Source organism: Falco punctatus (assembly GCF_963210335.1).
Source record: "Falco punctatus genome assembly, chromosome: 7".
NCBI lineage: Eukaryota > Metazoa > Chordata > Aves > Falconiformes > Falconidae > Falco > Falco punctatus.
In genome coordinates, this window is record NC_137587.1 from 29,228,420 (window position 1) to 29,254,675 (window position 26,256).

At 38.2% G+C, this 26,256-nt stretch overlaps 1 protein-coding gene across 1 annotated transcript; it reads left to right on the top strand.

The window, feature by feature from the left end:
• On the top strand, nucleotides 1–24,748 carry ZC3H14 (zinc finger CCCH-type containing 14). Its single transcript, XM_080395109.1, has 17 exons — nucleotides 1–160; nucleotides 1,027–1,069; nucleotides 4,134–4,248; nucleotides 7,992–8,032; nucleotides 8,375–8,570; nucleotides 8,928–9,348; nucleotides 11,195–11,355; nucleotides 12,469–12,569; nucleotides 15,148–15,300; nucleotides 16,151–16,225; nucleotides 16,649–16,805; nucleotides 18,559–18,782; nucleotides 20,527–20,647; nucleotides 21,568–21,704; nucleotides 22,751–22,845; nucleotides 23,746–23,852; nucleotides 24,466–24,748. The coding sequence occupies exons 1-17, from the start codon at nucleotides 125–127 to the stop codon at nucleotides 24,470–24,472; spliced, it is 2,190 nt and encodes a 729-aa protein (XP_080251235.1). The 5' UTR covers nucleotides 1–124; the 3' UTR covers nucleotides 24,473–24,748.
• Nucleotides 24,749–26,256: the final 1,508 nt, after the last annotated feature.

The window sequence follows — 26,256 nt, forward strand, 5'->3', positions numbered from 1 at the left end:
TCCAGAGCCGGCGCGGCCTGCGTCGGGAGCGGAGCCGGGAGGCCGTGGCGGGAGGGGAGGGGGCACGGCGCGGCGGGAAGGGACGGGACGGGACGGGACGGGACCGGGGCGGCGCGGCGCGGCCATGGAGATCGGCACCGAGATTAGCCGCAAGATCCGGGTGAGAGAGAAGTAGCCGGGTCGCTCCCTCTCCACCCGCGGCCGGGACCTGACCCCGCTTGTGGGGGCTAGGCCCGGCCGACGGCTGAGGCGCCGGGCTGCCTCCGGCCTTCCCTCAGACGCGGGGGCGGCGGGGGCGCAGCGGGCCCAGCACCGCCCAGCCCCCTTCACCCGGCCGAAGGAGGCGGCGGGGTGAGCCCCAGCCGGGCCGGGGTTACCGGCGGCAGGCGGCCTTCGGCCTCGGGGCTGCCCGGGAAGGGGCACGAGCAGGAGAGCCGTCTCTTCGGGAAGCGGAGCCGGGGCCCCGCCGTGCCCCCGCGGGCAGCTGCCATCTGCCCCGCAGCCGGCGGGCCCGCAGGCCCGGAGCCCGGCGCTGCCCGGGAGGGGGAGCAGCCGCAGCCCGGCGCCCTGGCGTGCGCCCCGTTACCCTCAGGTCTTGTCGGCTGCTCCCGCTCGGCAATCGCAATTTGAAAATCCTGGTAGTTGTTTGGGTTATTTTTCTTGCTCAGCCGGGAGCGACCTTTCATCAAACCATTCGGGATTCGTTTTCTTTGCACCTTATGAGCCCGGATGGTCTCTGCGTAAAAAGGGACAGCTGGGACTTGGCGTTTGTCTGGTAGTACCAGGAACTGGCATATAGGAAGTATGGTAGAGTGTGAGATTCCTGGCAGTTCGCACTATTCCGCTGTCAGTCCCTCACTGTTGCTACGTTTCTATCCCGAACAGCGGAGCATAGGAAAAGGAAAAGTAACGTGTTAAAACACGTTCAAACAGTTAGTAAGACAAACTTTGCTGAGCCTCCCACCGTTTTGCAGTTAGAAATACTGTGTTGCTCCATCCCTTAAATACTATTTCATTATTTTTTAGGGTGCTATAAAAGGAAAGTTGCAGGAACTGGGTGCTTATGTTGGTAAGTTTTATCATATGTTTACACTTCTCTGTATGTTCGTTGTTGTTAGATAGGAAACAACCAGCTAGTTAATGGAACAGCATATTTACCTGTTATTACTTGTGTTACTGTATACAGAAGTCTTAAACTTGAGATGAATTATCTGAAGTGTTGGACTAGTATGAATGAAAAAAGACTTCACAAAGTATGTACAGTCTAAGAGGAGGCAGTATGTGGACATTGATACATGAAGAACTAAAAGGAAATAACTAAGGAGGCTATCAATCTTCCCTTTCAAGGAGAAATGGTGGCAAGAGATTTGAAAGAACAACAAAACAAACAATGATGTCTGTGAATGTTTAAGGAAGTTTCTTTGAAGCACAGGGAGAAATATTATATATGTAAAGCAAGACCCTTGCAAATATAGCAGCCGTTACCTGTGAGCATGCTGAAATGGAGTATTCCTTTGGCATCTTTTCAACAGCCTTTTGAATTTAGGGTGACTTTTTTGTCAAAATTAGAGGAGAAAGGGTATTACTGTAAGGCAGAGGTAGGCTATTTTAGGAGGTGGAAAGGCCGTGTCAGAAACATGTAGGACAAGTCTTCAAAAGGTAAGAGCTTGGCTGTTAAGGGGAAAATTAAGAGCTTACCTTAGGTACATGTTTCATCAACATTAGCTTGAATCTTAGAGACAGGGTGAGATTTCATTTTGGATGGTGAGGCGAGAGATAGGAGCAGTGTGAGTGTCTGTGTTTTGGGTTTTTTTTCCTAATTCCAGGATTAACTAGATGTTGTACTTGAGAGCAGCTGGTTTTTACAGCAGTAAGAGTTGGTAACTTAACACAGTGTTCTGTTGGATGCAGAACACCTCAGTCCTGCAACTGCCTTGTTGGTTGTATGATATGATACTTCTTGGATTTCAGGAAGATTTCAGAGATACCATGAGTTGCAGGACTAAGTTGAAAATTTGTAGTTTGATCTTGAATTCATCTTACTACCTATTTACAGGGGGGCATTATATTTATGGAATCAAAATTTATTGACTCTGTAGAAGGGAGTTGCCTATTAGCTGATATTCTGAATGCAGCAGGTGCAAAGGAACGTTGTTTAGAATTTTTTCATTGTAAAGTTACCTTTTTTCACCTTATCAAAAGTTTTCTTTTTCAATAACTCTTTTTGGGTATTTTACCATCATTCCAGGTTTCAGTTTCTCAGTCCTTGATTCTTTGTCTTGCTTTTTCATGGATTTCTGAAAAAACCCTTTCTTATCTCTACTACCAAGATGCTGGTAGAATACTAGTAATCTTTGATTCCAACTATGGTGGATTATGTATTTTTTTCTGTTCTCTCAGTTTCCGGTATTCAGAAAGCAGTTTCCAAGATCAGCATACAATATCTGCACTTCTCAGTAAACTTCCAAACTTCTTTAAATAACTGTATTCTTTATCACCAAATCTGACTTCACTTGACCTTTTGTCTGTTTTAAAATGACTGTTTCACAGTTTCTGTCATTTTTCAGAGTTTTTGCCTTGACTTGATTATATTTGATAACTTTTCAAGAAATGTTTTTCAAAGCGTCTTCATTTCTTCTTTAGGTAGCTAGTAAAAATCAGTTCTCCCTCATTCTAGCCTCTGTGGCAAGAACCATGCTTTTCTTTCTTTCTGTAGTTGCTAGCTTTTTTCTTTTGAAAAGTCTTCAACAAGACGTGTTGAAACTTATTTGTGTAGAACTTAAAAAAGAAAAAATTGTATCTGTGAAGCAAAATAAAGATATTTAAATATTCATCAGTATAAAAATTGTCAAACGCTGTAGTTTGGCATACAATTTAAATTGGCATAATAGCTAGTGCAGTCACTGAGGGAAGCAGTTATTTTCTTTCTTTCCTCCTTCTATTATACTGTTGTTGTAATCGTGCTAACTTAATGTTTTGGTTTATACTTAAAGTATCTTCTTTACTTTATGTTGAACCACCTGAGGAGCTGATCAGGTTTAAAAGTAGCTTGGCCAAAAAAATAAAATTTATTCAAAGTTCCTCGATCTGAGTATCCATCCATCTTGTGCAACTTGTAGTTTATGTAAAAAACCCAAAGCACTAAAAAGAAGTTTTGGTTTAGGCTTGGAATGTGTTGTGTTGGAACACTTGAAGAGTGATACTGGAGTGCAGGTGTGATGTATGAATGTTATATCTGTAGTCTGGGGTACAGATGAATTATTTACGAGATACGTAAACATAGAAGAAAGGCAATTCCTTTGATTTGTATTTTGAGATCTATTTCACATTTTTCATTTTTTAGGTCTTTTTAATGTTGTGTACAGCCTTAACTTGGTGAAATGAATACAGCTATATTAGTGCCTTTGTTCAAATTCACAATTTGAAGTGGATTTCCCAACTATCTTCACTTACTGTCGTTACGTTCATGTCATGGAGTGCTACTGGAGAACAGTGGCATTCTGATGAGTAGAGGTACCCTGTGTGAGCAGTCCAGCAAGGGAATGGATTTCTCCCTGCGTATGAAATTGCATTCATTATGGAGTTAGAGAATCAATTGGGCTTGCTGGCTTTTGGTGGTTTTGTTTGTTTGGTTGCTTTTTTTTGTGTAGATGGAAAATCTGGAAGTGAATACAATTTTAATTTGTTTAATGCACTGATCAGAAAGGGTTATTTATCTGTTTGGCCTTTGTGACTAAAGGAAATTTGACAAGGATAAGGTGCTATATTTGGCAATATTTGAAATTACGACAATTGTAGATGGTTGTTAGCGTTCCAAGTAAAAAGATATAGGCAACAGAGTAGCTTTCTTTTATCTTGTCCTTTTTTTGTTTTATTTATTCTTTTTTAAATACTTTGATCTTATCTTCAGTTCATGCTCTTGTGAGGTTGACTACCTTTTATTCCTTACATAGCTGAAACTTGTATTGAACCTCAGAGGTAATGGAAGTCATGTCAATTTGCTTACCTAATCCTCTGCCTACAGAGTCTTTGTAGTAAACCAGGAAAAAAATATACTGGTTACATGTTTAAGGGTGTTTGCTATGTCTTATGATTTGTTATACTTTAAAACAACATATTTCTCTTTCTATTAGATGAAGAGCTCCCTGATTATATTATGGTTATGGTGGCCAATAAGAAGAGTCAGGAGCAGATGACGGAAGACCTTTCCCTTTTCCTGGGAAACAATACTGTCAGGTTTACTGTATGGTATGTTTGTAAGCTACTTGTTACACTTCTTACCAGTAATCAGGACTGCTTTATATAAGTGAAACCTGAGAATTTAAGAAGTTACTCATCTTCCTGTTGTGTAATTTACATTAATTAACACTTTTATGTTGCTGTTCTAATAAGGTAATTATTTTAGTCTGTCAAGTTAGGCTATTGAAATGATAATTAAGTTGCAAAGGACTGGAGGGCTTGTAGTCTGTGCTTCCTCTTAAGTCCAGTTGAATTTTTGAAGATAGTGTGAAATGCTCAGGTAGGTGAGGGCCATATGTTGACTTAAAATTATTTCTGCAAAGCCCACTGTGAACATGAGAGTGTTATTTGCTGTAGTTAAATGTAAAATAGTTCTTCAAAGATAAACTTCTTTGGTTTTATGCTAATAGTGCTTCAGATTGCTGTTGTGCATGGGAATTACTGTATCAGGACAGATGAGCAGTGGATCTAATTCTGTATACTGTCTTTGACAAGGCTTAGCACCAAATGCTTAGGTATTCCCACCTCTTGGGCTGTTGTTTATTACCACTACCTAGCTCTACAAAACAAAAGTAGAACCCCACAATTATTGTGAGCAGGAAAATTAGCAACTAAATTTAAACTCCTGAATATCCTGAGTGTGGATAATTTATGCTATGCTGTATGATACCCTTGGCCGTTATGCATTTTCTAATACTGAATTTGTCTTACAGTGTAAACCTTTAATTAACTCAGTGTTTAAGAGTATCCACACAGATATTTCACTGCAAAGATTTTTCTTGCTTTCAGAGTTGTGTATGTTTTCAAGTTAATCTTATTTCTGATTCTCTAACCTAATACAGTATGAAGGAACATTATTTGGTTTTGCATAGACTGGAGAAATACTACATTTTTTCTGCTTCTTCAGTTGGTTTCCTTTGAAATTTTCATACTGACTAGTTATGTTCACTTCCAGTGTTTCTTTTATGTGATTAGTGAAGTTCCCTTTTATTTGGTTGGGAGTTTTTATGCTATTAAATAGCAGAGAGTAACATTTTAGAAGTTGGGTATGTTATGAAACCATAAACATTGACAGAAAATGAAAGTTAGTTCCAGCTATTACAATTCACTGTATTAACAGTTTAAACTGATGGATTTCTATGTGGCAGTGTGTTGTGGTTTAACCCCAGCCAGAAACCCAAGTACTACGCAGCCACTCGCTCACTCACCCCTTACCCCAGGTGGCATAGGGAGGAGGACCAGGATGGAATGTAAAACTTGAGGGTTGAGAGAAGAACAATTTAATAACTGCAATAAAATAGGACTCCCTCCCCCCCCCCCCCCAATAATAACAACAACAATTACAATGAAACAATTAGAATGAAAGGGAGGGAGAAGGGGAGAGGAGCAAAATCCAAAGGGAAGGGTTAAAAAACAAGTGATGTGCAATACAGTTGCTTACCTCTCGCTGACTGATGCCTAGCCAGTCCCCAAGCAGCAATCGCAGGCTGTGGCCAAGTCCCCCCAGTTAATATACTGAGCTTGACGTTCTGTGGTATGGAATATCCCATTGGCTACTTCAGATCAGCTGTCCTGACTGTATCCCTTCCCAGTTTCTTGTGCCACTCCAGCCTCCTTGCTGGCAGGGCCTGAGAAACTGAAAAGTCCTTGACTTAGTATAAAAATTACCTAGCAACAACTAAAAACATCTGTGAGAACATTATTCTCACACCAAATCTGAAACACAGTACTGCACAAGCTAAGAGGAACTTAACCAGGACACAGTTTAACTTGTATGGCTGTAATTTGAGTTTACTTTCAAAGTTTTCAATTTTTTCCTGGAATTTGTCAGAAATATGAGAAAGTGGAATTAAGCATGCACCTCTTTTTTTAAAAGTACACAGGCATTTATGTTCTGTGTTCCTTCTTGTGCCCTGCCTAGGCAAAATATGTGGGTTTCATTGTATCAGTACGTCATGTGGTTGTCTTTCCCATAGTAGTTTTGGGAATCAGTTAGAAAAATTGAGGTTTGCAAGTTGATGAGGGTAACTCTAATACTAGGGTTTTGGCTGAATCCTGTTATAGAGTAAGAAATAACACAATAATATGTAGCAGAAAACACTTTTATGGCTTTGTAAATGAAACCAAAACTTCATTGAAAAAAATAACTAAGAGGTAGAGAAAGCAAATTTCAGCAGGGAACAGAAATAAAGATTTAGGTTTTTTTAAAAAAATATATTTAGAACTGGATATCAACTATATGTAGATATTGCACCTCCAGCTTGTCTTGACACTTGCTTAAATTTCAAATGTAATGAGTCTTCTAATCTCAATTCAGTTAACCCCATTTGCTTACACGTAAAAATTCAATGTTGGAGCACTTTGTCAGATAACAAAGTAGGTATTGATATAAAATGAATATATGAATAAAATGAATATATAAAAATATATGAATAAATATATAAATATATAAATATATATATAAATATATATATATATTTATATTCATATATAAATATATGAATAAAATGAATATATAAAAAGAATGATATAAAAGAAGACAAGATGAAACCTATGCAATAAGCTGTAAGAAGACTGGTGAAAAAAAAAGTTAAATAGCATTGTAGTTGGGAGTTTTACATGCTTTTAAAGGCAACCCAGTATGTTTGCATTCTTCAGCATTGGGTTTCTGGCTAAATACAATACTCAACAAGGTTTGTCTTCCTTGGTTAGTCTCTGTAGCTGGTAATTTTGGGGTCATGGCAAAAGTTTCACAACAATTCTGTGGCAGACCTGGTAGTCCTGCTGGTTTGCCAACACTTACTCTGAACCAAGTGTCGGGTCACAGTTCTCTAGAGGTCAGTGTGAAAGCTGATATGAGATATCGTATGATAACAGAGCTGAGCTGACAAATTTAAGAGTGTTCTAGTGAAAATTCACAAGGAGGTGAGTATAAGCCTTCCTTACTTTTCCCAGTTTTCAGTATGTTTTTGTTTCTTAACTCTTTTCTAATAGTCAGTCTAAGTTATGGAGGTGCCCGTGATCAGGTTTGAATTCCAAGTAAGAAATGCATTTAAGTGTGGGGATTCCCCCCCCCCCCCCCTTTTTTTTCACCTTTCTTCTCACTGCAATATGTGTTTAGCCTTATTATTTTATAGCCGCCTGATTTTCCATATTGCTTCAGCTTGGTGCCTTTTTCACAGGCAAACAGTAAATTTGGTGCCTTACTGAAATATTTTTGCTCATCAGCATGTCTCAAAGAATATGGTTGATTACATACAAAGCATGCTATAAGAATCCTGAGTATGTTAAGTGCTGTGAATTGTATGTTGTTTAGGTTTGTATTTAGAATTATGTTTTAACTCTGCTGTGTAATTGGAGTTTCATATATGAAGTAAAATTTTCGGCTACACTTTAGGCTTTTAAGTTAGATTTTTTTTTTAAATACTCCTTTTGAAGACAGTTAATTCACACCATTAATTGTACTGAGAGTGGAAAGTACTGCAAACTAAGTGCCAAAAGTAGATGATGTGATGAATGCTCTACCTGCATTTGTGAGGACTTGCTGGAGGCAAGATACTTAAAGCCTTCCTTTTGAGGTCAAACATACATCAGTCAATGGAAAGTGAATTATCATTAGATAAATGAGATACTTGTTATAGGGGAGGAAAGGCTGTTGGTTTCTGAAAGGTGATTATTCTGAATGTATGTTAAAGTTATTCTATTTCTCAGTTTTCTCTTTTTGTTCCTTCCCTGTCCCCCATATATTTCAGGCTCCACGGTGTTTTGGACAAGCTGAGATCTGTGACTACTGGTAAGTAAGAAAATTAATTTTAAGTGAAAATAGGTTTATCTTTTCTGTGTAAAAGAGTTTCAAAAAATATCTTGGCTGACTGTTCTGTAGTTATCAATTCATATGGTCATTTGGGTCCTGACTCTTTAGAGAATTGCTTTATATTTTGAGATAAAGAATTTATTTCTGAGTCCAGGATTTATTTCTGAGTGTTTCTTGCTGATGTTTTCGGCTGAGACAGCTTTCAGCTTGTTTTGTTTTCAGATTTGTGCAATGTTTTGTTGGCAGTTTCTTAGCTACATTTACTGCAAAATCTGTATTGCTGTGCTTTGATGTGAAAATGAAAGGTGCCTGTCTCCACAGAACCAACTAGTGTAAAATCTTCAGAATCTAGTATCTTTGAGAGCAATCCTCCTTCCAGCAAAAGCAGTTCATGTGTAAGTGATGAGAGGAGGCGTGAGGATATCTTACCACCTCTTGCAGTTTCCAGCACTCGGACTGAAAGAAATGACTCAAGAGTTTCAACTAGCTCACAGGAGCAAAGGAACACTGCTTCACGGTAAAGGTTCTTCTTACCTATGAACACACATTCAGACATCAGTAATTGCGTGACTGTAGTAGCCAGTCTGAAGAGCACAGATACTTGGAAAGATCAAAGTAATTTTGAAGAGTAAAGCATTGCTACAATTGGTTGCATAAAAAACATCAAATCAGGAATTCAGTTCTGTTTCTTTAGCAACAAATGGGCTTAGATTTATTAATCAAACTAAAAAATAGTGATCAGTGTGTTTAGATTTGTATAAACATTAATACCTTAATGATTCTTCCCTGCTGGTTTTGTTTAAAAGACAGTTCTCATTTTCCAGAACTTTTATTTGCAGATGAGTTAATACTTGGCAATTTCTTATTTTATCAGGCAGTCTTGTGAAGATGGTTCTGCATCCCGCTTAACATCTACAGTCAAGCCTTTGAGGGAATTGTCACCTTCTGAAGCTGTAATTGACATTAAACCTGAACCAGATGATCTAATTGATGAAGACCTAAACTTTGTGCAGGAGAATCCTTTGTCACGGAAGAAACCTATTGTAACTGTAACTTATGGTTCTTCTCGTCCTTCTGCTGAAATCTACCGACCACCGGCTAGCAGGAGTGCAGATGGCAACGTGCATATGCACAGATTGTCACAACAGGGCAACTTACAGGGGAGCCGGCAGTTAGACATGCAAAACTGCAGGTCTTTGGAAACAGGCCAGCTGTGCAATCCAGAAGCATTTGACAGCTTAGCAGAAAATTACAGACCCACCTCCAAACCTAGTGCCGATAAAGTAGGCAGTGAGGTTAGTAGGATTTAAACTATTGCAATATTTTACACTTGCTAGGAACCTAAATTACTATGTACGCTTCCAGTAAAATCTTGACCTCAGAGAAAATGAAGGACTTCTGTCACTGATACCAGTAGGTTTGGGATTTAATCCTTTGAGTCCACTGATAAAAAGAAACTGCATGGTTTAACATCAGGTTTAACCTGACAGGTTGCTGCATCTGAGTTAATCAGCTTGTACATCTTCATGCTATATTGAGTTGGGCTCATTGTTATGGTGCACGTGATGAATCAGAAATAGTAATTTTGATCTCCAGATCATTGGAACAGCATGATCTTTTGTGAGTGCTATGTAAATCTCTAGCTTTATGCAGTTCTGTAAATCAGTATTTTTGGGCTGCTGTTTATTCATACCTATGCTAGATATACATTAGCTTCTAAAGCCTGGGTATGTTGCTTATGATGATTATACTATTTAGAACCATGGCATTTAAGATCTCTTTGGGATGGGTGTTGTACAAGGACAAACTAGAAGGTGATTGCTGCCCTACATACCTTGGAGGCCAGACAGAGCCAGGCAGGGTGATAGTCCTAGCTGATAGTTTTATCAGAGCCCTTTGTGAGAGGAATGAAGGTTGCTACGGCTGCTAACGTTGTAATGAATACCTTGTATTCCAAGTGCATTTGTGTTTGTTACTGCTTATATAGTTCTCTGTCTTTGCTACTACTTACTTAGTTCTGTATAAAGGACAACAAATTTTTTTTGAAAATCTGGAATGCTTTACGAAGAAAGAGACGTGCTGATGTTTGGGGTTTTTTTTTGTTAAGATGGGGAAGTGAGAATGAGAATATAATGAGAATGTAGTGATTTGTTTAAGGTAGTATGTATGTCACTGATGAATGACAATAATACTACTTCTTGGAAATGTTAGAAAAAGGTCTTGTGATGATTTTCTTCTATTACTATTCCATGAAAAATGTCTAGAAGAGGGCTATTTCAGGAGCTTTTCTTAGAACTGTGGACCTGTGCTGTATTCTGCCACCTTTTTGACGATTTCTCGTGCTTTGGGAAATTTTATCTTTAAAAAGGTCTTTTTTTTAGGTATTGGGTTTTTTACTGGATGAATCTTCTGTATTGGTGTAGTCCAGGCCCATCCCTTAGGATTTTTCTTTCTACTTGGAGGATATAGGATCATTTAAAGGGAACTGTGTACAAACCTGACATCCAGATACCTCATTGTGCTCCTGTGTAGTTCAGTGCTGAGTGATGGTTCCTACAGGAATTACTTATGTGTGCTTTCTCATAGGCTTTCACGCAACCTGGGGTTTAAATTTGTCACTCATGTGCATGGTGGTGAGTGGCTCTGTCAGAACAGGGACCTTGCACTGCCTAAAGTGAACTGTCCTGGCTTTGGAACATTCCAGCTTGCTAGAAATTAATCCTTACACTAATCTGAAATTAGAGTTGATACAGAAGAGAAAGTCATTCTTACTGATTTAACTTTTCTCTATCAGACTTTCAACAGGTGCATCTTGAAGGGTAGCATGAATTTATTTGGAAAACTGCTTTTTCTGTAGATGTTGGATAAATTGTTTGTACTTTAGAGTTTTTCCCTCTTGCTTTCTAAATGTTGTTTACAGTTACATCTTTAATGATATGTTTGAGTGTAATTATGTCTGATTTGCATATTCTCTAGTGTTGTCACTTGTTTCTGCAGACCGTGCAGTAGTCCTAGACTCATACAACTTGAATGGAAGTTCTCTGTCTTCTGGCCATAGGTAGAATTGCAGTATTATCTTTGCTGCTTATTAGTACATGTTTTATGCTAAATTAATTGTTTTGGCTGCTTTGTTTGTTGTAGGAGGAAAGCTCCAGGAAGAGACGGTTGCCTGTTGTAAGCTCAGTAGTCAAAGTGAAAAAGTTCTGTAATGATGGGGAAGACGAGGAGGAAGAGGAAGACTATGGATCACGGACAGGAAGCATCTCCAGCAGTGTGTCTGTACCTGCAAAGCCAGAAAGAAGGTACTTAAGATCTTAGTGATTCTGTGTGGTTCCAAGAATGAATTTAATGAACAAAAACTTTGGAAGTGGAAGGTGGGGAAAACTGTTCACAGTTTTGAAAATTGACACTCAAAATTCAGTAAGCCATTTCTATATTTTTTTGTACTATCTCACAACTCTGTGGGTGAGATACCTGTTTATACCACTCTTTCTCCTCTGATTTTGTAACCTGTTTTTGTCGTTGTGCATAAGCTATAATGGCATGTGAAACTTCATTTGAGAAAAGTTTACTGGCAAAAGAACATTAATGTTGGCATGTTTCAGACTAGATATTTAGTGTCATAAAATAATTTTCCACGAGTTTTAATTGCTTTGGTTTTATTCCAGGAATAGTTTTCAAACCAATTATCACTTGTTCTGTAAGGTGATTTTAACTTTCCAAAATACTTGAGAGGTTTTTCCTTTTTTTCTGCTCCCTAATTCTGACTGAATGTCAGTTGTCAGTCAGAGTACATCAGTGGTTTATATCTGATTTTCAACAATAAGAGGAAGAACATTTAAATTAGGGAAGAGATGGTTCTACTGGTTTACAGTTCTAGCCTGTATAAGATTTGTTTTAAGCTAAAACACTTTATTGAATATGGACTTCAGTGCCATAGCACATTTATCTTACTTAAACTTCCTTATTGTTAATGTTCAAAGACAAACAGAAAGCTCTTTTTACAACTAGTATGTTTTTGATAGTCAGTTTTCTGCTGGATCTTGCTCCCCGAGGCAGTTGCATAATTACTAGTGCCAACACAAACAGCCACAGATATGTGTGGGGCAGAGGTGGGAAGAAATGAATGGCAGTTGTTCCTTTCAGAAGCAGCATGTTTTTACAGCAACTTAAGCTGAGAGGTGAAATCATGCCTCTGGACGTTCATTTTTGAGAGCATTCTGTGGCTTCCCATCCACTTGGAGAATAGATGAAGAAGCTGAAAACAAATACGAATAAATTGATTTTAGATGATGATTTCTATCAGTGTTATGTATAACTGCGTTAACCTGTTGAAATATCAGTGTTTAACATGGATACAGTTTCTGTTGCAATTCATGTACAATTAATTAATTAATTGTTTTTATCTTCCTTAGACCTTCATTGCCACCTTCAAAACAGGCCAATAAGAATTTAATACTGAAAGCAATCTCTGAAGCACAGGAATCTGTTACAAAAACAACCAATTATTCCACTGGTAATTAGCATTATTTTTGTCTGTGCTAGGCTATAATATTTCCAAGCTATATTTTATAAATCCAAACGCTTAGAGATAAAACAGAATCTTAAATAGTGCATGTCAGTAATACACGTAAGGGATTTTCCATGTCCTATGAATATTACATTTAGTCTTCAGCGATGAATTATGTAAGCATAAACAAGGGAGGAAAGAGTTATTTAAAATACATTAATCAAGATAGTAAGTCTGTAAAACATACAGATACAAAATGGAAGTGCCAGAACTATTCTGAAGTTGATAGTTGCTGGGGGAAAGTGTTCAAAATTAGGCAGGTTATGTGGTTGATCTTTTTTTTTCCTGCACTCTCCTCCTTCCTTCAGAGACGGGAGGAGAAAAAGCCAAATAGCAAAAGACCAGAATGCACTGGATGGAGGTAATAGAAGAGCAAAGTAACAAGTAACATACTGATTGGTATATCAGTGTATCTTGTCTTTAAACAGTGAGTCTGCAATTTCAGTTCAGTGGTTTTAGGTATTGAGTTGCAGTTGATAACAGCAACTGAGCAATGCCTGTATGTAGGCATTCAGTTCTTCTAGCTGGGAGACTTCTGCTGAAGAGGGGCAAATCCAGCTTCTCTCTTGTGTGCTTTCATTTCACTGGGTGTTAGTAAACCTAGTGTTGTCAGCAGGAAGTACCGCACATTGCCAGGGAAGGAGCATTCGCTATATTACCTAAACAATGACTTTTATGCCATCTGGAGCAAGACTGAAAGCTATCCAAACTCTCTTGCCTGCTCGTGCTCTCGAAACCCACAAACTAACTGTAAGAAACACATACCTTCCTTCTGCATTAACATTTACTAAATGGTCATTGTGAACCTCTTCCCTGTTGTTGTTACTTGTATTTTCAAGGTTGCGCAAGTGCTGATAAGTAAATCTAAAGGCAAGAGATGTGTAGGGAGTTTTCTGTGTTTAGAGGCTCTTGAACTGGAGGAGATGTCCATGCATGTTAAAAGTGGGATAGTGAGCTGCTTTTAAAACAGAATAAATGGTATGGATGACTAATAGAGATCATTGTCAAGCTTAGAATTGAAGAAAAATTAACTAAGAATAGTTCTAGTAAACCACTGAATTGCTTGACTACTTACAAAAATATATTTCATAAAGTAAACTTCTAAAAGAAAATTATGTTTCTTCATTAATAGCAAATAATGTGCCTCCTAAGCATTAACAGCTTGTCTTCGTTATAGGTGATAGGAAGAATGAGCAGTTTGAAAAAAGCAGTGACACAGAGAACAGTATACTCAGGCGATGCAGGAAGCTCTTTCCTGTGTACATAGCAATATGGTGGGAAGTAGAACATAGCCAGAAGATTTTAAATTAAAACAATTGATTTTTAACAGTGGTGATCTTGTAGTTTGACTTACCAACATGAGACTATTTCAGTGGAGATACCAAAAGGCACCACTTTGTAGTTTAATACAGAGGTGATTTGTGAATTTTTATCTTAGTATCATGCAGGCTGTTCCACTTCAGGGGTAATATTTAATGTATTTTTTTGAAAGTATTTTGAATAGAATATGGAATTAAGCTAATTTGAAATACATAGGTAAAACAAAATGGTAAGGTCATAAATTATAAATCCAGTCCTGAGTGGTACCTTTTAGTGGTATGTGTCAGAAGTTGAGTGTTAAGGTGATACTCAGCCAAGGGAAGAATACGCTTAGCGTTTCACAACCAGTTCTGACAGTCTTAGAAGAAGCCAAGTAAAAAAGTCACCCTGTTGTGCTGCTACCCCCAAAATCCATGCTATACCTGAAAGGAGGCCTGTAACTACCTGAAAGGAGGTTGTAGTGAGATGGGTGTCAGTCCCTTTTCCCCAAGTAACAAGTAATAGGATGGGAGGAAACGGCCTCAGTTTGTGCCAGGGAAGGTTTAGATTGGATATTAGGAAATGTTTATTCACTGAAAGGATTGTCAAGCACTGCAACATACTACCCAGGGAGGTGGTGGAGTCACCACCAGTTATTTGAAAGACTGTAGGGACATGGTTTATTGGTGGACTTGGCTATATTAGGTTTACGGTTGGACTCAATGATATTAAGGGCCTTTTCCGACCTAAATGATTCTATGATTCAACTGTCATTGAGTTTTATTTTCTATTTGCAAGCACCTTAGCATAGGATAGCTGGCACTGTATGGAAAGCATACATTGATAAATCATGATTTTATGAAAGATGGAATGAAAAGTGATTTCAATACCATAAGAAAGTACCGCATTAATTATGTGTAGAAGTGGTTGAATGAATACTTTGCTGATGTTGCTGTAGTCCTTCTCGTGCTGTTTTGTCTTATAAGTATATATTCTGAGGTGCCACTCATAGGGTGATCTATGCACATGTACAAATGTACTTTCACACTAAGAATTTTACAGGTAGCTAAAGATGCTTTTTGGGGAGACAGGTGCTTGGGATCTTTTTTTTTTTTTTTGTGTGTGTGTGTAGGAATTTGTTAGTGTTTAGCACCGTATGTAAAAATAGCACTGTAGAGTGATTGGGTTGTGTGTAAATTTTTTATCATCATTTCTTTATTTAAAGTTCCACAGAAACAGACTGTTCCAGTTGCACCAAGAACTCGAATTAGTCCAGAAGAATCTCAGTTAGAAGTAATACATGTGCAAAATAGACTGCCTGCTCTGAGTTCTCAGCTTCAAGAAGAGCCGAAGGAGCAGACAGTTGAAGGAGTTCAAGGTGATCCGATTTTGTTACAAAGAAAGAAATGTGTGTGTGTGTCTGTGTTAGTTTCAGGGAATCATAGAAATGAGGAATGGGAAAAACACTTCTGTAAGAAGTTAGTTTATACTTGCTAAATCTTTAGATATTTAGGTTGTTGAGTAAAATTTGGTTTGACTAAGATCTTTGTTAGATCAGCTCATGGTCATTGTTAAGGAATGGTAAACATTTGTTATTAAAAAAAATCTTATTTTTTCAGTCTCTTATTTCTCATATAGATGTGTTTGGACTCTTTTTGCCAACATAAAATTGTTGAAATTGTGTCTGTAAAGTATGTAAGAAGAAGCTTTATCAGTCTTTGAATTATTGTACAGGAAATATTTATGCTAAATATTTTTGTTCTTTTGCCATTGAAATGGAAATGACAGCTTGCTTAGGACAGTTACAGAAAGCCAAGTAATTTTTTTCAAATCACAAGTCAAACATAGAACAGTGCTACTCTGACTTGTTTCACCTCTTTTAAGACCACCTGAATAGTCAACACCTCTAAAAATGAGGAGAAAGGACGTGGTTTGTACTGAGTGCTGATTATGGGAAAGACTAGTCTTTCAGTATTTGCGTTGTGCCATGCCATCTGGCTGGAGAAAACTTGTTGCTGTTTCTGAAACAATGAGAAAGGGGTTTATAATGATGAGAATGGTTTCTTTTTTATTAGAAGTGGGGAGGGGGTTGTTGTGATTTTTGGTTTTGGGGTTTTTTTTTGTTTTTTTTCTAATCAAAGGAATTGGAAGCATATGCTTCAGTTCTTTAATCTATATTTTAATTTTGACATGCAGTAAAATATGCTTCAAATTGCTGGTTTTTTTAGGAGCTGAACAAAAGGAGCTCTCTTCTCGGCTCCAGATTGATCCTGTGACTGAAGATACCTTGCAAGTGACTCAAGGTTAAGTCTTGTGATCTTTTCTTTTCAAACTGAATACTGCTGGTCAGTGAATGTGAAAATAGGATTTCCTTTTTGGTTCTAGTATTTTCTAGTTTTTACATCTGTAAGGAATAAAAGCCTTACATCAGTAAGTGTTGAAAGCCTGAGAGATTGTGGGTGTGTGTGGACACCCTTCAGTGCTGTTTCAGCACAGCCATTTCAGTAACAAAGTTTCCTGGTCAGGCCTAATACGGCCTGTGGCTCCTCTTGATCCCCTTCTGTGGAATTAGCAAAGAAGTGTTTTCTAGAAGCTACTAGTAGGCTAATTTTATTTTAATTTCTTATCAGTCATGTAAATTCATATTAAAAAATGTGCTGTAAGTTTAAGAGTACAATTACAAGCTTATTTTTCTCTTTTTCTATGTAATTTTTCTCCCAAATCAGATTACTATGATGTAGAATCTATGGTCCACACAGATACTAGGTCATTTATCCTGAAGAAGCCCAAGTTATCTGAGGAAGTAGTTCCACAGAATCAGCAATTGGGAAAGAGAGCCACAGAGGCAATACGAGTACTCTCAGGTCGTCTAATACAGACACGGTAAGAAGTTACTTCTTTTAGGACTGTTACTAGTCAGAATGCTTATTTGTGGTTTAGATGGAATCGTTCAGTCGTATTTGTGCTTTGGCAACCCAGTCAGTGTCTATGAAATCATGGAAAATGGACTGATGTTGAATAGCAGGGGAAAAAAACCTGCCAGAAATCCTTGTAAAGGGAAATTAATTCCCAGGGGAACTGTAGCATGAACATGTCTCTGATTTGCAGGAAAGAAGGAACTGAAAAGTACTGCCTCTTTTTGTCATAGCTGTTCTGATTTCTGAAATCTTAGTGAAGTAATAACTTAGCTTAAATTGCCTTTAGTTTTAGTTTCACGCTGAGATTACATTTCTTAAGGAATGTCCTTTAACACAGTATTGAATCTGTGCTCTTACGCTGGAGGGAGTGAATCCTGAGCTCTTATGCTGGAGGGAAAACAGCGCATTCTGCATGCAGGTAGCTCAGTGCCCGAAACCCAGCAAACAGTTAAGTGGCATGTGAGACAGGTGATTTAAGGCTCCTTGCTGGTGAGTTTGGCCAAGAGAAGTTTAAAGTTCATGTCAGCTTCAAATGATGTGTTGTAGATGTTTTTTCGTTTCCCCAAAGGAACAAAGGCCAGTACACAGCCATTTTCCTGACTTGTTAAAAGCTGTGATAGCTCCAGCTACCAAATAGTTTTATGTATCTTACCTGTTAAGAGTTAAAATCCACTCAGAACAGTGTGAGGTACTTCATCGCTGTGGGCTGCTGTGTTTGAGAAACTGTTAATGTTTCCTTTCCATGAATGGCTTTAAACAGCCCATGCTAATTAAAAATAAATGAACAAACAAACCCGAAAGGATAACCTTGCAATGTCACAGTTGAAAACTGTGACTGTGCTACAGGAAAGTGGTAGATTTTTGCACGTGAATAGGCCAGTTTCTGACTGGTTGAACTTGGAAGTTCTGGCTAGTAACGTTTTGAATGTGCTTTTTTTCTCTCTTAAAGGCATTCTACACTGTAGTTGCTTTTAGCCTAATGTCATAGAGAATTGAAGTTTATACCATCACTGTTTGTCAAAGATGAGAATTCCATAGTGCATTTTCAGATATTTAGAATCACATGTCACTCAGGAACTCCCTTGGATGAAATGGGTAGGACCATGGAAGATTGGAGAAAACTTATTTATACTCCCTCTTTTATCCACTTGGACTGCTGTCAGGTACAGGATACTGGGCTAGACTGATCCATTCATCAGGCTGGGCATCGAAGTTCTTAGTGTCAGTATTTCAATTCTCTCTTCCTAGTCCTAAAAACTTTTATACCCAAAACTTTTGTGCCCACTGTTTCATAATGTGCTGTTCAGTATTTTTGGGGAGACACCTCTTTTGTGTATTAAAAGGTTTGTGGTTCCAAGAATGGTATTTACCCTCACTTTTTTTGTCTCTAAACTCCTCAAAAGATTAATCACTCCTTTATTTAGCTGTGTCTGTAAATGGCTTTCAGATCTCTCTAAGCAGAATGCAACAAATTGAAATGTACCTGCTGAATTCTCTGCTGTATGCCATAGCAAGCTGTATTTCTTAGCAGTGCTTCAGGGAGACTAGAAGGCAAACTGTTAATTGGAGTACATTAACAGTAGTATCAAAAGAAGGATTGTCATTGCATGACTCTCCATAGATTAGCTTGTGCTGCATTTAGTTACTAGTGCAACTCACTTTTACCCAAAGCTCTTAAGTCAGAAAACCTATTTTTACTACATTTATTTCTTTGATAGAGATCAGCTTACACAGCCGGAGAAACCTGCTAGTCCCAAGTTCATCGTGACACTGGATGGTGTGCCCAGTCCACCAGGATACCTTTCTGATCAAGAAGAGGAAGATATGTGTATAACTGAAGGGTTAAAGCCAGTTACCCAAAATATGTGTGCTGGCAAAGGATTAAAAGGCCTTCGAGCTCAGCAGATGCAAATTGTAACCAGGCAGCTGGAGAGCTGTGATGGTAATTATGCTTACCAATGGGATCTAACGTTAATGTGGTGGTTTGATTGTGAGTAGAACTCTTGGATATATTGTGCTTAAGGAGTCAAAGTGATAGTGTTTATTCTTCAACATTCTTTAGGCAAATGAAAGGTTGTAGTGCAGTAGGGCCATATCTTTAGAAGCCTTCATCTTGGTAAACTAGAGCAATACGGCAGGTAGGTAGTTTTCCACACATCTCAGTATTGGTAAAATGTGTTGGTTTTCTTTTGAAAACGTAGTTTGTCTTCATTGCCAGAAATCCACACTTGTGGTTGATCCATTACGGTTTGTCCCCATGCTGATGGACAGGACATTTTATGATAAATGTTTTGCCGTGCCTTGAACTTTAAAGAATATGTCAGGTGGTGTTATGTCATGAATCCAGCTGTAAACGTGCAATGCGATTGAGAGCGCCATGGCGGAAGAGCAAAGATCTTTTAAATCCATGTCCTTTCAGTCCCACTGGCTGCAGCAGTACTACGCGTACCAGGCAGTCTTAAAGAAGAAAGGAATGTTATATATCTGTTGGCACATTTTTACTAGTACAGTGAAATATATATTAGAGTACTACACTTGCAGATCTGTGCTTTTACTAGTATAGTCTCTTTCATACTTTGACCAAAGCCATTTGGTACAGGAGAGTGTTGCTGGTACAGTAACTTTGTTAAGGATTCTTATTTGATTGGCTATGTTAGCCAGAAGTAGCACGGGTGTGACTGTAGGTCACACAGAATCAGGTCAGCATGGAAGTGATTTTACAAACGGTGTGGTTTTACTGTAGGACAGCGTTACTTGGCTTCAGTGTATTGCACAAAGGCGGCATAAAAGAGGCTGAGGATGGAATGCAGCTGGAGCAGTGTGGCACTAGTAAGATCAGAGACGTAAGTTCAGCAGTCCTGGAAAGCTTTGAAAAGCCAAAGGTTTAGGCAGATGTGGGAAAATTAAAACAACAGTGAAGGCATATGCTTATTTGCCAGAATTTGCAGAATGAGTCTTTACAAATAAATAGGGGAAAGTCAAAGTCCTAGGTTCCTTAAGAGTAGTGAAGGTATTGAATGTTTCAGCTTGGAATTTTTTAAAATACTTTTTTGAATTGGAGTCATTTAACTGCAGTAACTGTGGTATCTGTCTGAGCAAATTACATGAAAGTGGTTCTTTTTTGGTGTGTGCCCTCATACTAATAATTCCTATCTGACTAGTGTAAAAATTGATTTTTTTAATTTTTCTTTTTTTTTTTACTTCTTGAAATAATTTTCTAGAGTCAAAAATATCTTGGAGAAAGGAAGCGTAGCTATTATTAACATACGGCTTAGCAGAACAGTTGTAACTAAGGCTCAGTTGAAGAATCTTTGTCTTGTCTGATCGAGATCTGGTCTGTTTGACTTTAATAGCTCAGTTTGGATTTGTGAAGAAAATGAATTTATTTTGCTTGTAAACAGTGCAAGTTTGATCTTTTATCACCAAAAGGCAGCTGTCAGTCCAATATTATGACTTCTTTCACTTCATAGTTTTGGGTATTTTCTTCAGATAGTATGGTTGTACATAATTTTTTACTGTCATGACTTTTCTTGATTTATAGAGGCTTGTCAAGAATTGGGTTAAAAGGAGACGGTTAATAGGAAATATTGTGAATTTCAGTTCTGCTATATTGTGTATGCCAAATCGGATGTAGAGTCATAAAGGTCCCAGCTTGGTGGTTTTTTTCTTTTTTCTTTGCTTCCTAGTGGATATGGAACAGTTAAATGTGCTGCAAAAACAGGAGAAGGTGCTTGAGCGCTGCAAGTACTGGCCTGCCTGCAAAAATGGAGATGAATGTGTGTACCATCACCCCACACTACCTTGCAAGTGAGTAGCACAAAGCTCATCCACTTGACGTGTTACTTTTAATTCAGTGCTACAGATTTCCCCTCTGTGTCAGTAAATATTCCGAGGTGGTGTAAGTCTGTTAGGGTAGGATCAGAGCTAGATTATCGCACTGTAATGTCTTCTGTTTTCCTCCCATCTACCACTTGTCGGAATACAGTGATGGTTTCAATAAGTAAGAGTCACAGCTCTGCTCATGCAGAATAAAGCTTAGTTTAGCATACAGACTGCTGTTTTTGTGTCACTTAGAGATGTGGGAATTGGTGTCTTGTTCAAACAATAGACACTCTTCTGCTAGTTCAGTGACTTTTGTTTTGTTTTGTGGTTGTTTTTTTTTTAATTTGAAAGCAGAGGCTAACTCTTGAATGTGCAGTGTGCCTTTGACTTCTCTTCCACAAGCAGCAACAGTCTAGAACAATTTCTGTTTTCAGATAAACGTTACCAGTTTGGGTAGTTTCATTTACTCAGATATTTGAGTTTTCTTTTAAAATCCTACATAACTAAATTAAAAATGACACTTTCTCTTTGCTGAATAACCACCTTACTTAGGGAATTTTGTGCCCCTCTGTGTGAAGGTCTGAATTCACAGTGCCTTTCCTGCTCTGCACTGCACACTCAGAGCAATGCGTCTTAGCTTGCAACAAGTAGTTTGCTGCCAAACTCCACTGAGTGTGAGGTAGTTCACTTAATTACTGCATGTCAAGAGTGTCCACAGGGAAAATAAATACAGACCTGTTCATGTACACACGACACCTGCATGCCCTACTTTGGAAGTAACTAACACGTGTGTGCAAGCCCTGTTGTAGTTCTGGAGTTCTGTGATATTCTGGCTTTCATGCATAACAGCTGCTGGGGAATTTTGCTCTGAGTATGGGCTTACGACTCAATTTCTTTTCCCTCAGAGTTTTTCCGAACTGCAAATTTGCTGATAAATGCTTGTTCATCCATCCAAACTGTAAATACGATGCAAAGTGCACTAAGCCAGACTGTCCTTACACTCACGCCAGTCGACGAAACCCCCATCCACCTCCTAAACCAGGTGAGCACATCTTGTTGTTCTGAGCTTTAAACAAAGGCGCTGAAGGGAAAACAGTATTTTTAGAAGAAACTGACAGTGGTGAAAAAAATTTTTTTTCCTCGATTTGACTAATTTTTCTTTCAACTCTTAATGCTAGATGAAGAATACTAATCCAGTGTTACTGCAAAAACTGTTATCAGAAAAATGCTCTTGTGCAAGAGCCTGTATGAAATATTTGCAAGGCCAAAATGGTGACTTGCACAACTAGTCCCTTCTGAAGGGATTAGCCAGCATGGCAGTTTTACTCAGATTTGTTGGGTTGGATAATCAAAAAAATTGGATATGTGTTGTACCAAGAGCTTGTGACACAAATTGAAAAGAGGTTTCTGTCTTTTGTATGAACATTTTTTTCTTTAATGAGACTGTTTGAAGTTAACCTCATGCAATGATGAGATGACTTTCAGGGATGAGGTTACCTGGTGAAGGCAATAGCTGTGTTTGGAGTGTGGGTTTGTATTCCTGAGCCTTTGAACAGTGCCAAGGTGGAGGGAGGGCCTTTACTCTGCTGGAGTCACAATCTTTTGAAGTGGTTTAGGCCTTAGTCATAGTATGATGTAGTTTTGTTATTTTGCCAGAAGGCAGACTATGCGCTTACCTCCTGTATCCTTTCCAGAGTTCCTCTGTATTCCTGGAAAGTGCACTGCCTGCACTTTTCAGTCCAGTTAGCTTGAACTCTTAACAAGCTCGCTGCTGTTTAATTCTGTCATTTGAATTTCTTTGCCTAATCTCTGCTTAATTTGTTGGAAGCATTGCCACGACCATGGTACCTTCTGTCCCGCAATGGTGAAGAACAGAGACTAACGATGACCTGGCATTCTGTTCTGCCCTGGGATGAGATCCACTTAGTTCATTGGATATGCTTCCCATATTTCTTGCAGAGTTTTGGTGTATCATAAAACATAATTTCTTGCAGAAGGGTTGATATATTTGTTTGTGTGGAACCATGTTAAAAAAGCAATTTATTCTGATCCAGGTTCACTTCCTGTTCTTTTCTTTTCTACTATTAGCACTACTACCCACACCGTCTATATCCTCGAGTAGTCCACTGTGCAAGTTTTTTCCTGCTTGTAAGAAAATGGAATGTCCATTTTATCACCCCAAAGTAAGAATTATCTCCTATCTCTTCCCTTTCTTTCTGGAAAGATACTTGAAATACGTTACTTTGGGTCAGGAGACGTCACTAGCATTTAATGATTTTTGCTTGTACTTTTCACATTTTAACTGTAGCTCAGAAACAGGATATGCAAAAGCAGTGACTTAAGGAATTTGGAAAATTACATTTTTTTCATAATCTTTCTACCAGATGCTTCTGAGGAGTTTCAAAAAGGCAGTCAGCCATCACGCTTGTCAAAAATCTGCCCAGCGAGGATGCTGGGGGCAGAGGGGGAGAAGGATAGCTTGTAGCCTGTATGGAAGGAGCAAGTCTCAGACTTGGCAGTTCCTTCAGATGTGCCTCAATATACAAAAACTTTGAAGACTGCCCAGTTATCCTAAAGGATATTACTGTAATTATATGGTACAAGACTTTATAACTCAGGTTCTATATAACTGTATCCCCACATATTCTTGTGCCAGTAAGTTTAGTGCTTTTTTCTAGCCCAAACTTGCTGAAATGCAGTGGGTCCTCAGGACTCTGTTCTCAGGTGTTATTACTCAGATGCTCTGGCTTTTCCTCTGCCTTGCAGATAACACGGTGTCAGGGTCCTAACCTGTACACACAGATCGACTGGACCTGAACTCTGTAAACCCTTAAAAGCAAAGCGTTTGCACTTGTTTGCAGGGCAGTTTTGGTGCATCTAATTCATAATTAATCCTTTTTCAAAAGGATTTCCTTCTGTCAGTGGGTTGAACTGATTGTGCTTGTCTGCATTATAGCTACGAATAGCTGTTGATTCATTTATCTCTCGGGTATGTCATACAAACGTGCATGTAACACGTTCTAGGTCAGCTTGTTCAGCCAGCCATCTTTGAGTAGCCTCTTCTGAAATGCTTGTCTTTTCAGCATTGTAGATTTAATACCCAGTGTACAAGACCAGACTGCACTTTTTACCATCCAACTATTGCTGTACCTCCACGCCATGCCTTGAAATGGACTCGAACTCAAACCAGGTAAGATTTTTTTTCCTTGATGAGGTTTAGAGTGCATGTTGTGACTTATGTCACCAGTATTATTTTACTCACAGGAGTAATGTGTGTATGATGAACAATGAAGATTGTATGAAGAAAGATACCTCTACAGGCATCTTTCTTTTAAAGAGAACTCTGTACTGTTTGTTTTTAGTAGTATAAACATTAACTAGTGTGATGCAAACCTGGAAAACAAGTGCCCTGCAGTTGGGGTATGGCAGAGTCACTGGAATCCTGACCCAGATGTGTTCTGTTTACTGAGTTTTATTTGAATAAAGCTGCAAATCCAACATCAGCTCTTCTTTACCCTTGTTTTATCTTGTGTCCAAGCTGTCTTTTCCACAAAATGGTCAGAAGTTTCTTGGAGTGTTTCTGGCAGAACAGCTCCTTCCCATCACCAATCCATGATTTCATAAACTAGTAGCAAGCTTGCCAAAGCTGCAGTCATTGGCCCGTCTTAAAAGACAGTCAAATCACATGAGCCTTTCGCTCCAACTGATCCCATCTGCAGAGGTCTTAATCATAAGTTCTCAAACCGTCTTTACAGACTGGTAGGATTCTTACCTATGTGAATTGTTTTTCTCTTTCCCCTCAGTGAATGATTAGGATACAGCTTGGGACTGAATTTTGCCTCCTTTGGACAGTAGCAGAAAGGAAGATTAACTGCCAGGGGCACATGATGTTAGAAAAATTCATGCATTTGGAACTTTTAATATACATCGTTTTCATAAAATGAGGTTGATTGGATACTTGAAATGTCTCTAATTTTCCAAGTTTGTAAGTTTGAACAATTTTACATTTTTTTTTACACTGTAAGAAGAAAATGTCTGTGTAAGAAAAGTTTTACTTTAAATTCCATTAAAAACTTCCAAAGCACAGTTTGTGTTCTGTTTGGGTAATGCTTCTTGCTTAAGATTAGGTGTGTTGAAGAAGTAAGTATAGCATCAGAAGCTCTTAGAAAGCTCATTCCTGTATTTGCGTTGTACTAAAAGTATTCTTTGTTTAGCAAATGTTTGGATACAATGCATACAACTGAACCAGCATCTCAGCAAATTATGACTGAACTCTTCACCTCCACACAAGGGAAAAAGAGAGCAAACGGCTTGTCTTTTGCGTATTTTTTCCATGTAATAGTCATCATACCCCTGAGACTTTCTCAAGCAGGGAAAACACAAAGGGAACAAAAATGCTTCATAAGCAAGAACAATTAAACAATTAATGACATTGTGCTCCAGTTAAAAAGCCTATGAAATGAAATACCACTTGACTTGAAAGTAAATGGTTTCAGATGTTTCCATTTATATCAGGAAGAGAGAAGGTACCTCTCTGAATCTCCTTCTGAAGAATCCTTTTTTCTTTCCAGTACACCTGACATCGGGTATGCTTTGTAATTACCTCATTTGAGAAAGTTCCTGGGACTTAAATTGCAAAAAATAATGCCAGGAGGTGTTTAAGTGGTATTATAATGATAAAAAGTGGTCAGCAGTAACATAAATGCACTTTTTTATTAAATCTTTCATGTCTTTTGGGGAACTACATTTTCACAAAAATATACAAAATAATTTCTTTTTACAAATATTTACATTTGATATCAGAAAACAATGTTAGCTACATATTTTAAACTGAAATTTGACAAATATAGTATTGAATTCTGAAACATAACACTCCAGGAAAGTATTTTTAGGTCTTTTTGTGAAATAAAGTACTCAAAGTTCATATTCAAATTTAAAAAAATCTTAATTAATGCAAAAATCTGACATTTAATTAAATATATATATATATATATATATGTACTTTAAACAAACATACAACATTGTTACAGGGATTAGATGTTCATGGTGGAAACCAAAATGGAGTACACTTAAAACCATGATCCTTATTACAGTAATACATGACCATACCTTTGGACTAGTTTAATATATATTTTTTTTCCTTTTTTTTCTTTTTTTTTTTTCGTTTTTTTCTTTTTTTGTTAAAGCAAGAGGGATTATCTGACACACTCATAATGAAACACAACAAATCTGAACAGACAACTGGATTTTAAGCTTAAAGAACTACAGTAAAATATTTTCCTAAGGTGACCTTACGGGGAGTGGAGGAGGAGAGGGTGTGCCCTTGTGTTGCACGGAGCAATGCTGAAATGGATTTCCAGATGAAAGGCTGCAAGTTATAGTATTTTTCTATAGAATTTTCCAATGCCTTCATTAGCTGTCCCTTTCTGAAATAGCTGCCACCATTCCCTTTCAGTGTGAGATGACAACATAATCATTTGTAAGGGCAGCAGAAAACTCTTACTACCCCCATTGCAGAATATCAACAGCTTTGATGTTTTATAACCTACCATACAATGCTTAGCATAAGGCAAGCTGCTGCTTTTTCTCTGCTA

Bases quoted from the DNA above. Each gene is read 5' to 3' on its own strand.
- ZC3H14 (XM_080395109.1), top strand. From the start codon at position 125: ATGGAGATCGGCACCGAGATTAGCCGCAAGATCCGG. The intron at 8,571-8,927 runs GTAAAGGTTCTT...TTATTTTATCAG, and splicing joins CAAAGGAACACTGCTTCACG to GCAGTCTTGTGAAGATGGTT. The intron at 15,301-16,150 runs GTGATCCGATTT...TGGTTTTTTTAG, and splicing joins GACAGTTGAAGGAGTTCAAG to GAGCTGAACAAAAGGAGCTC.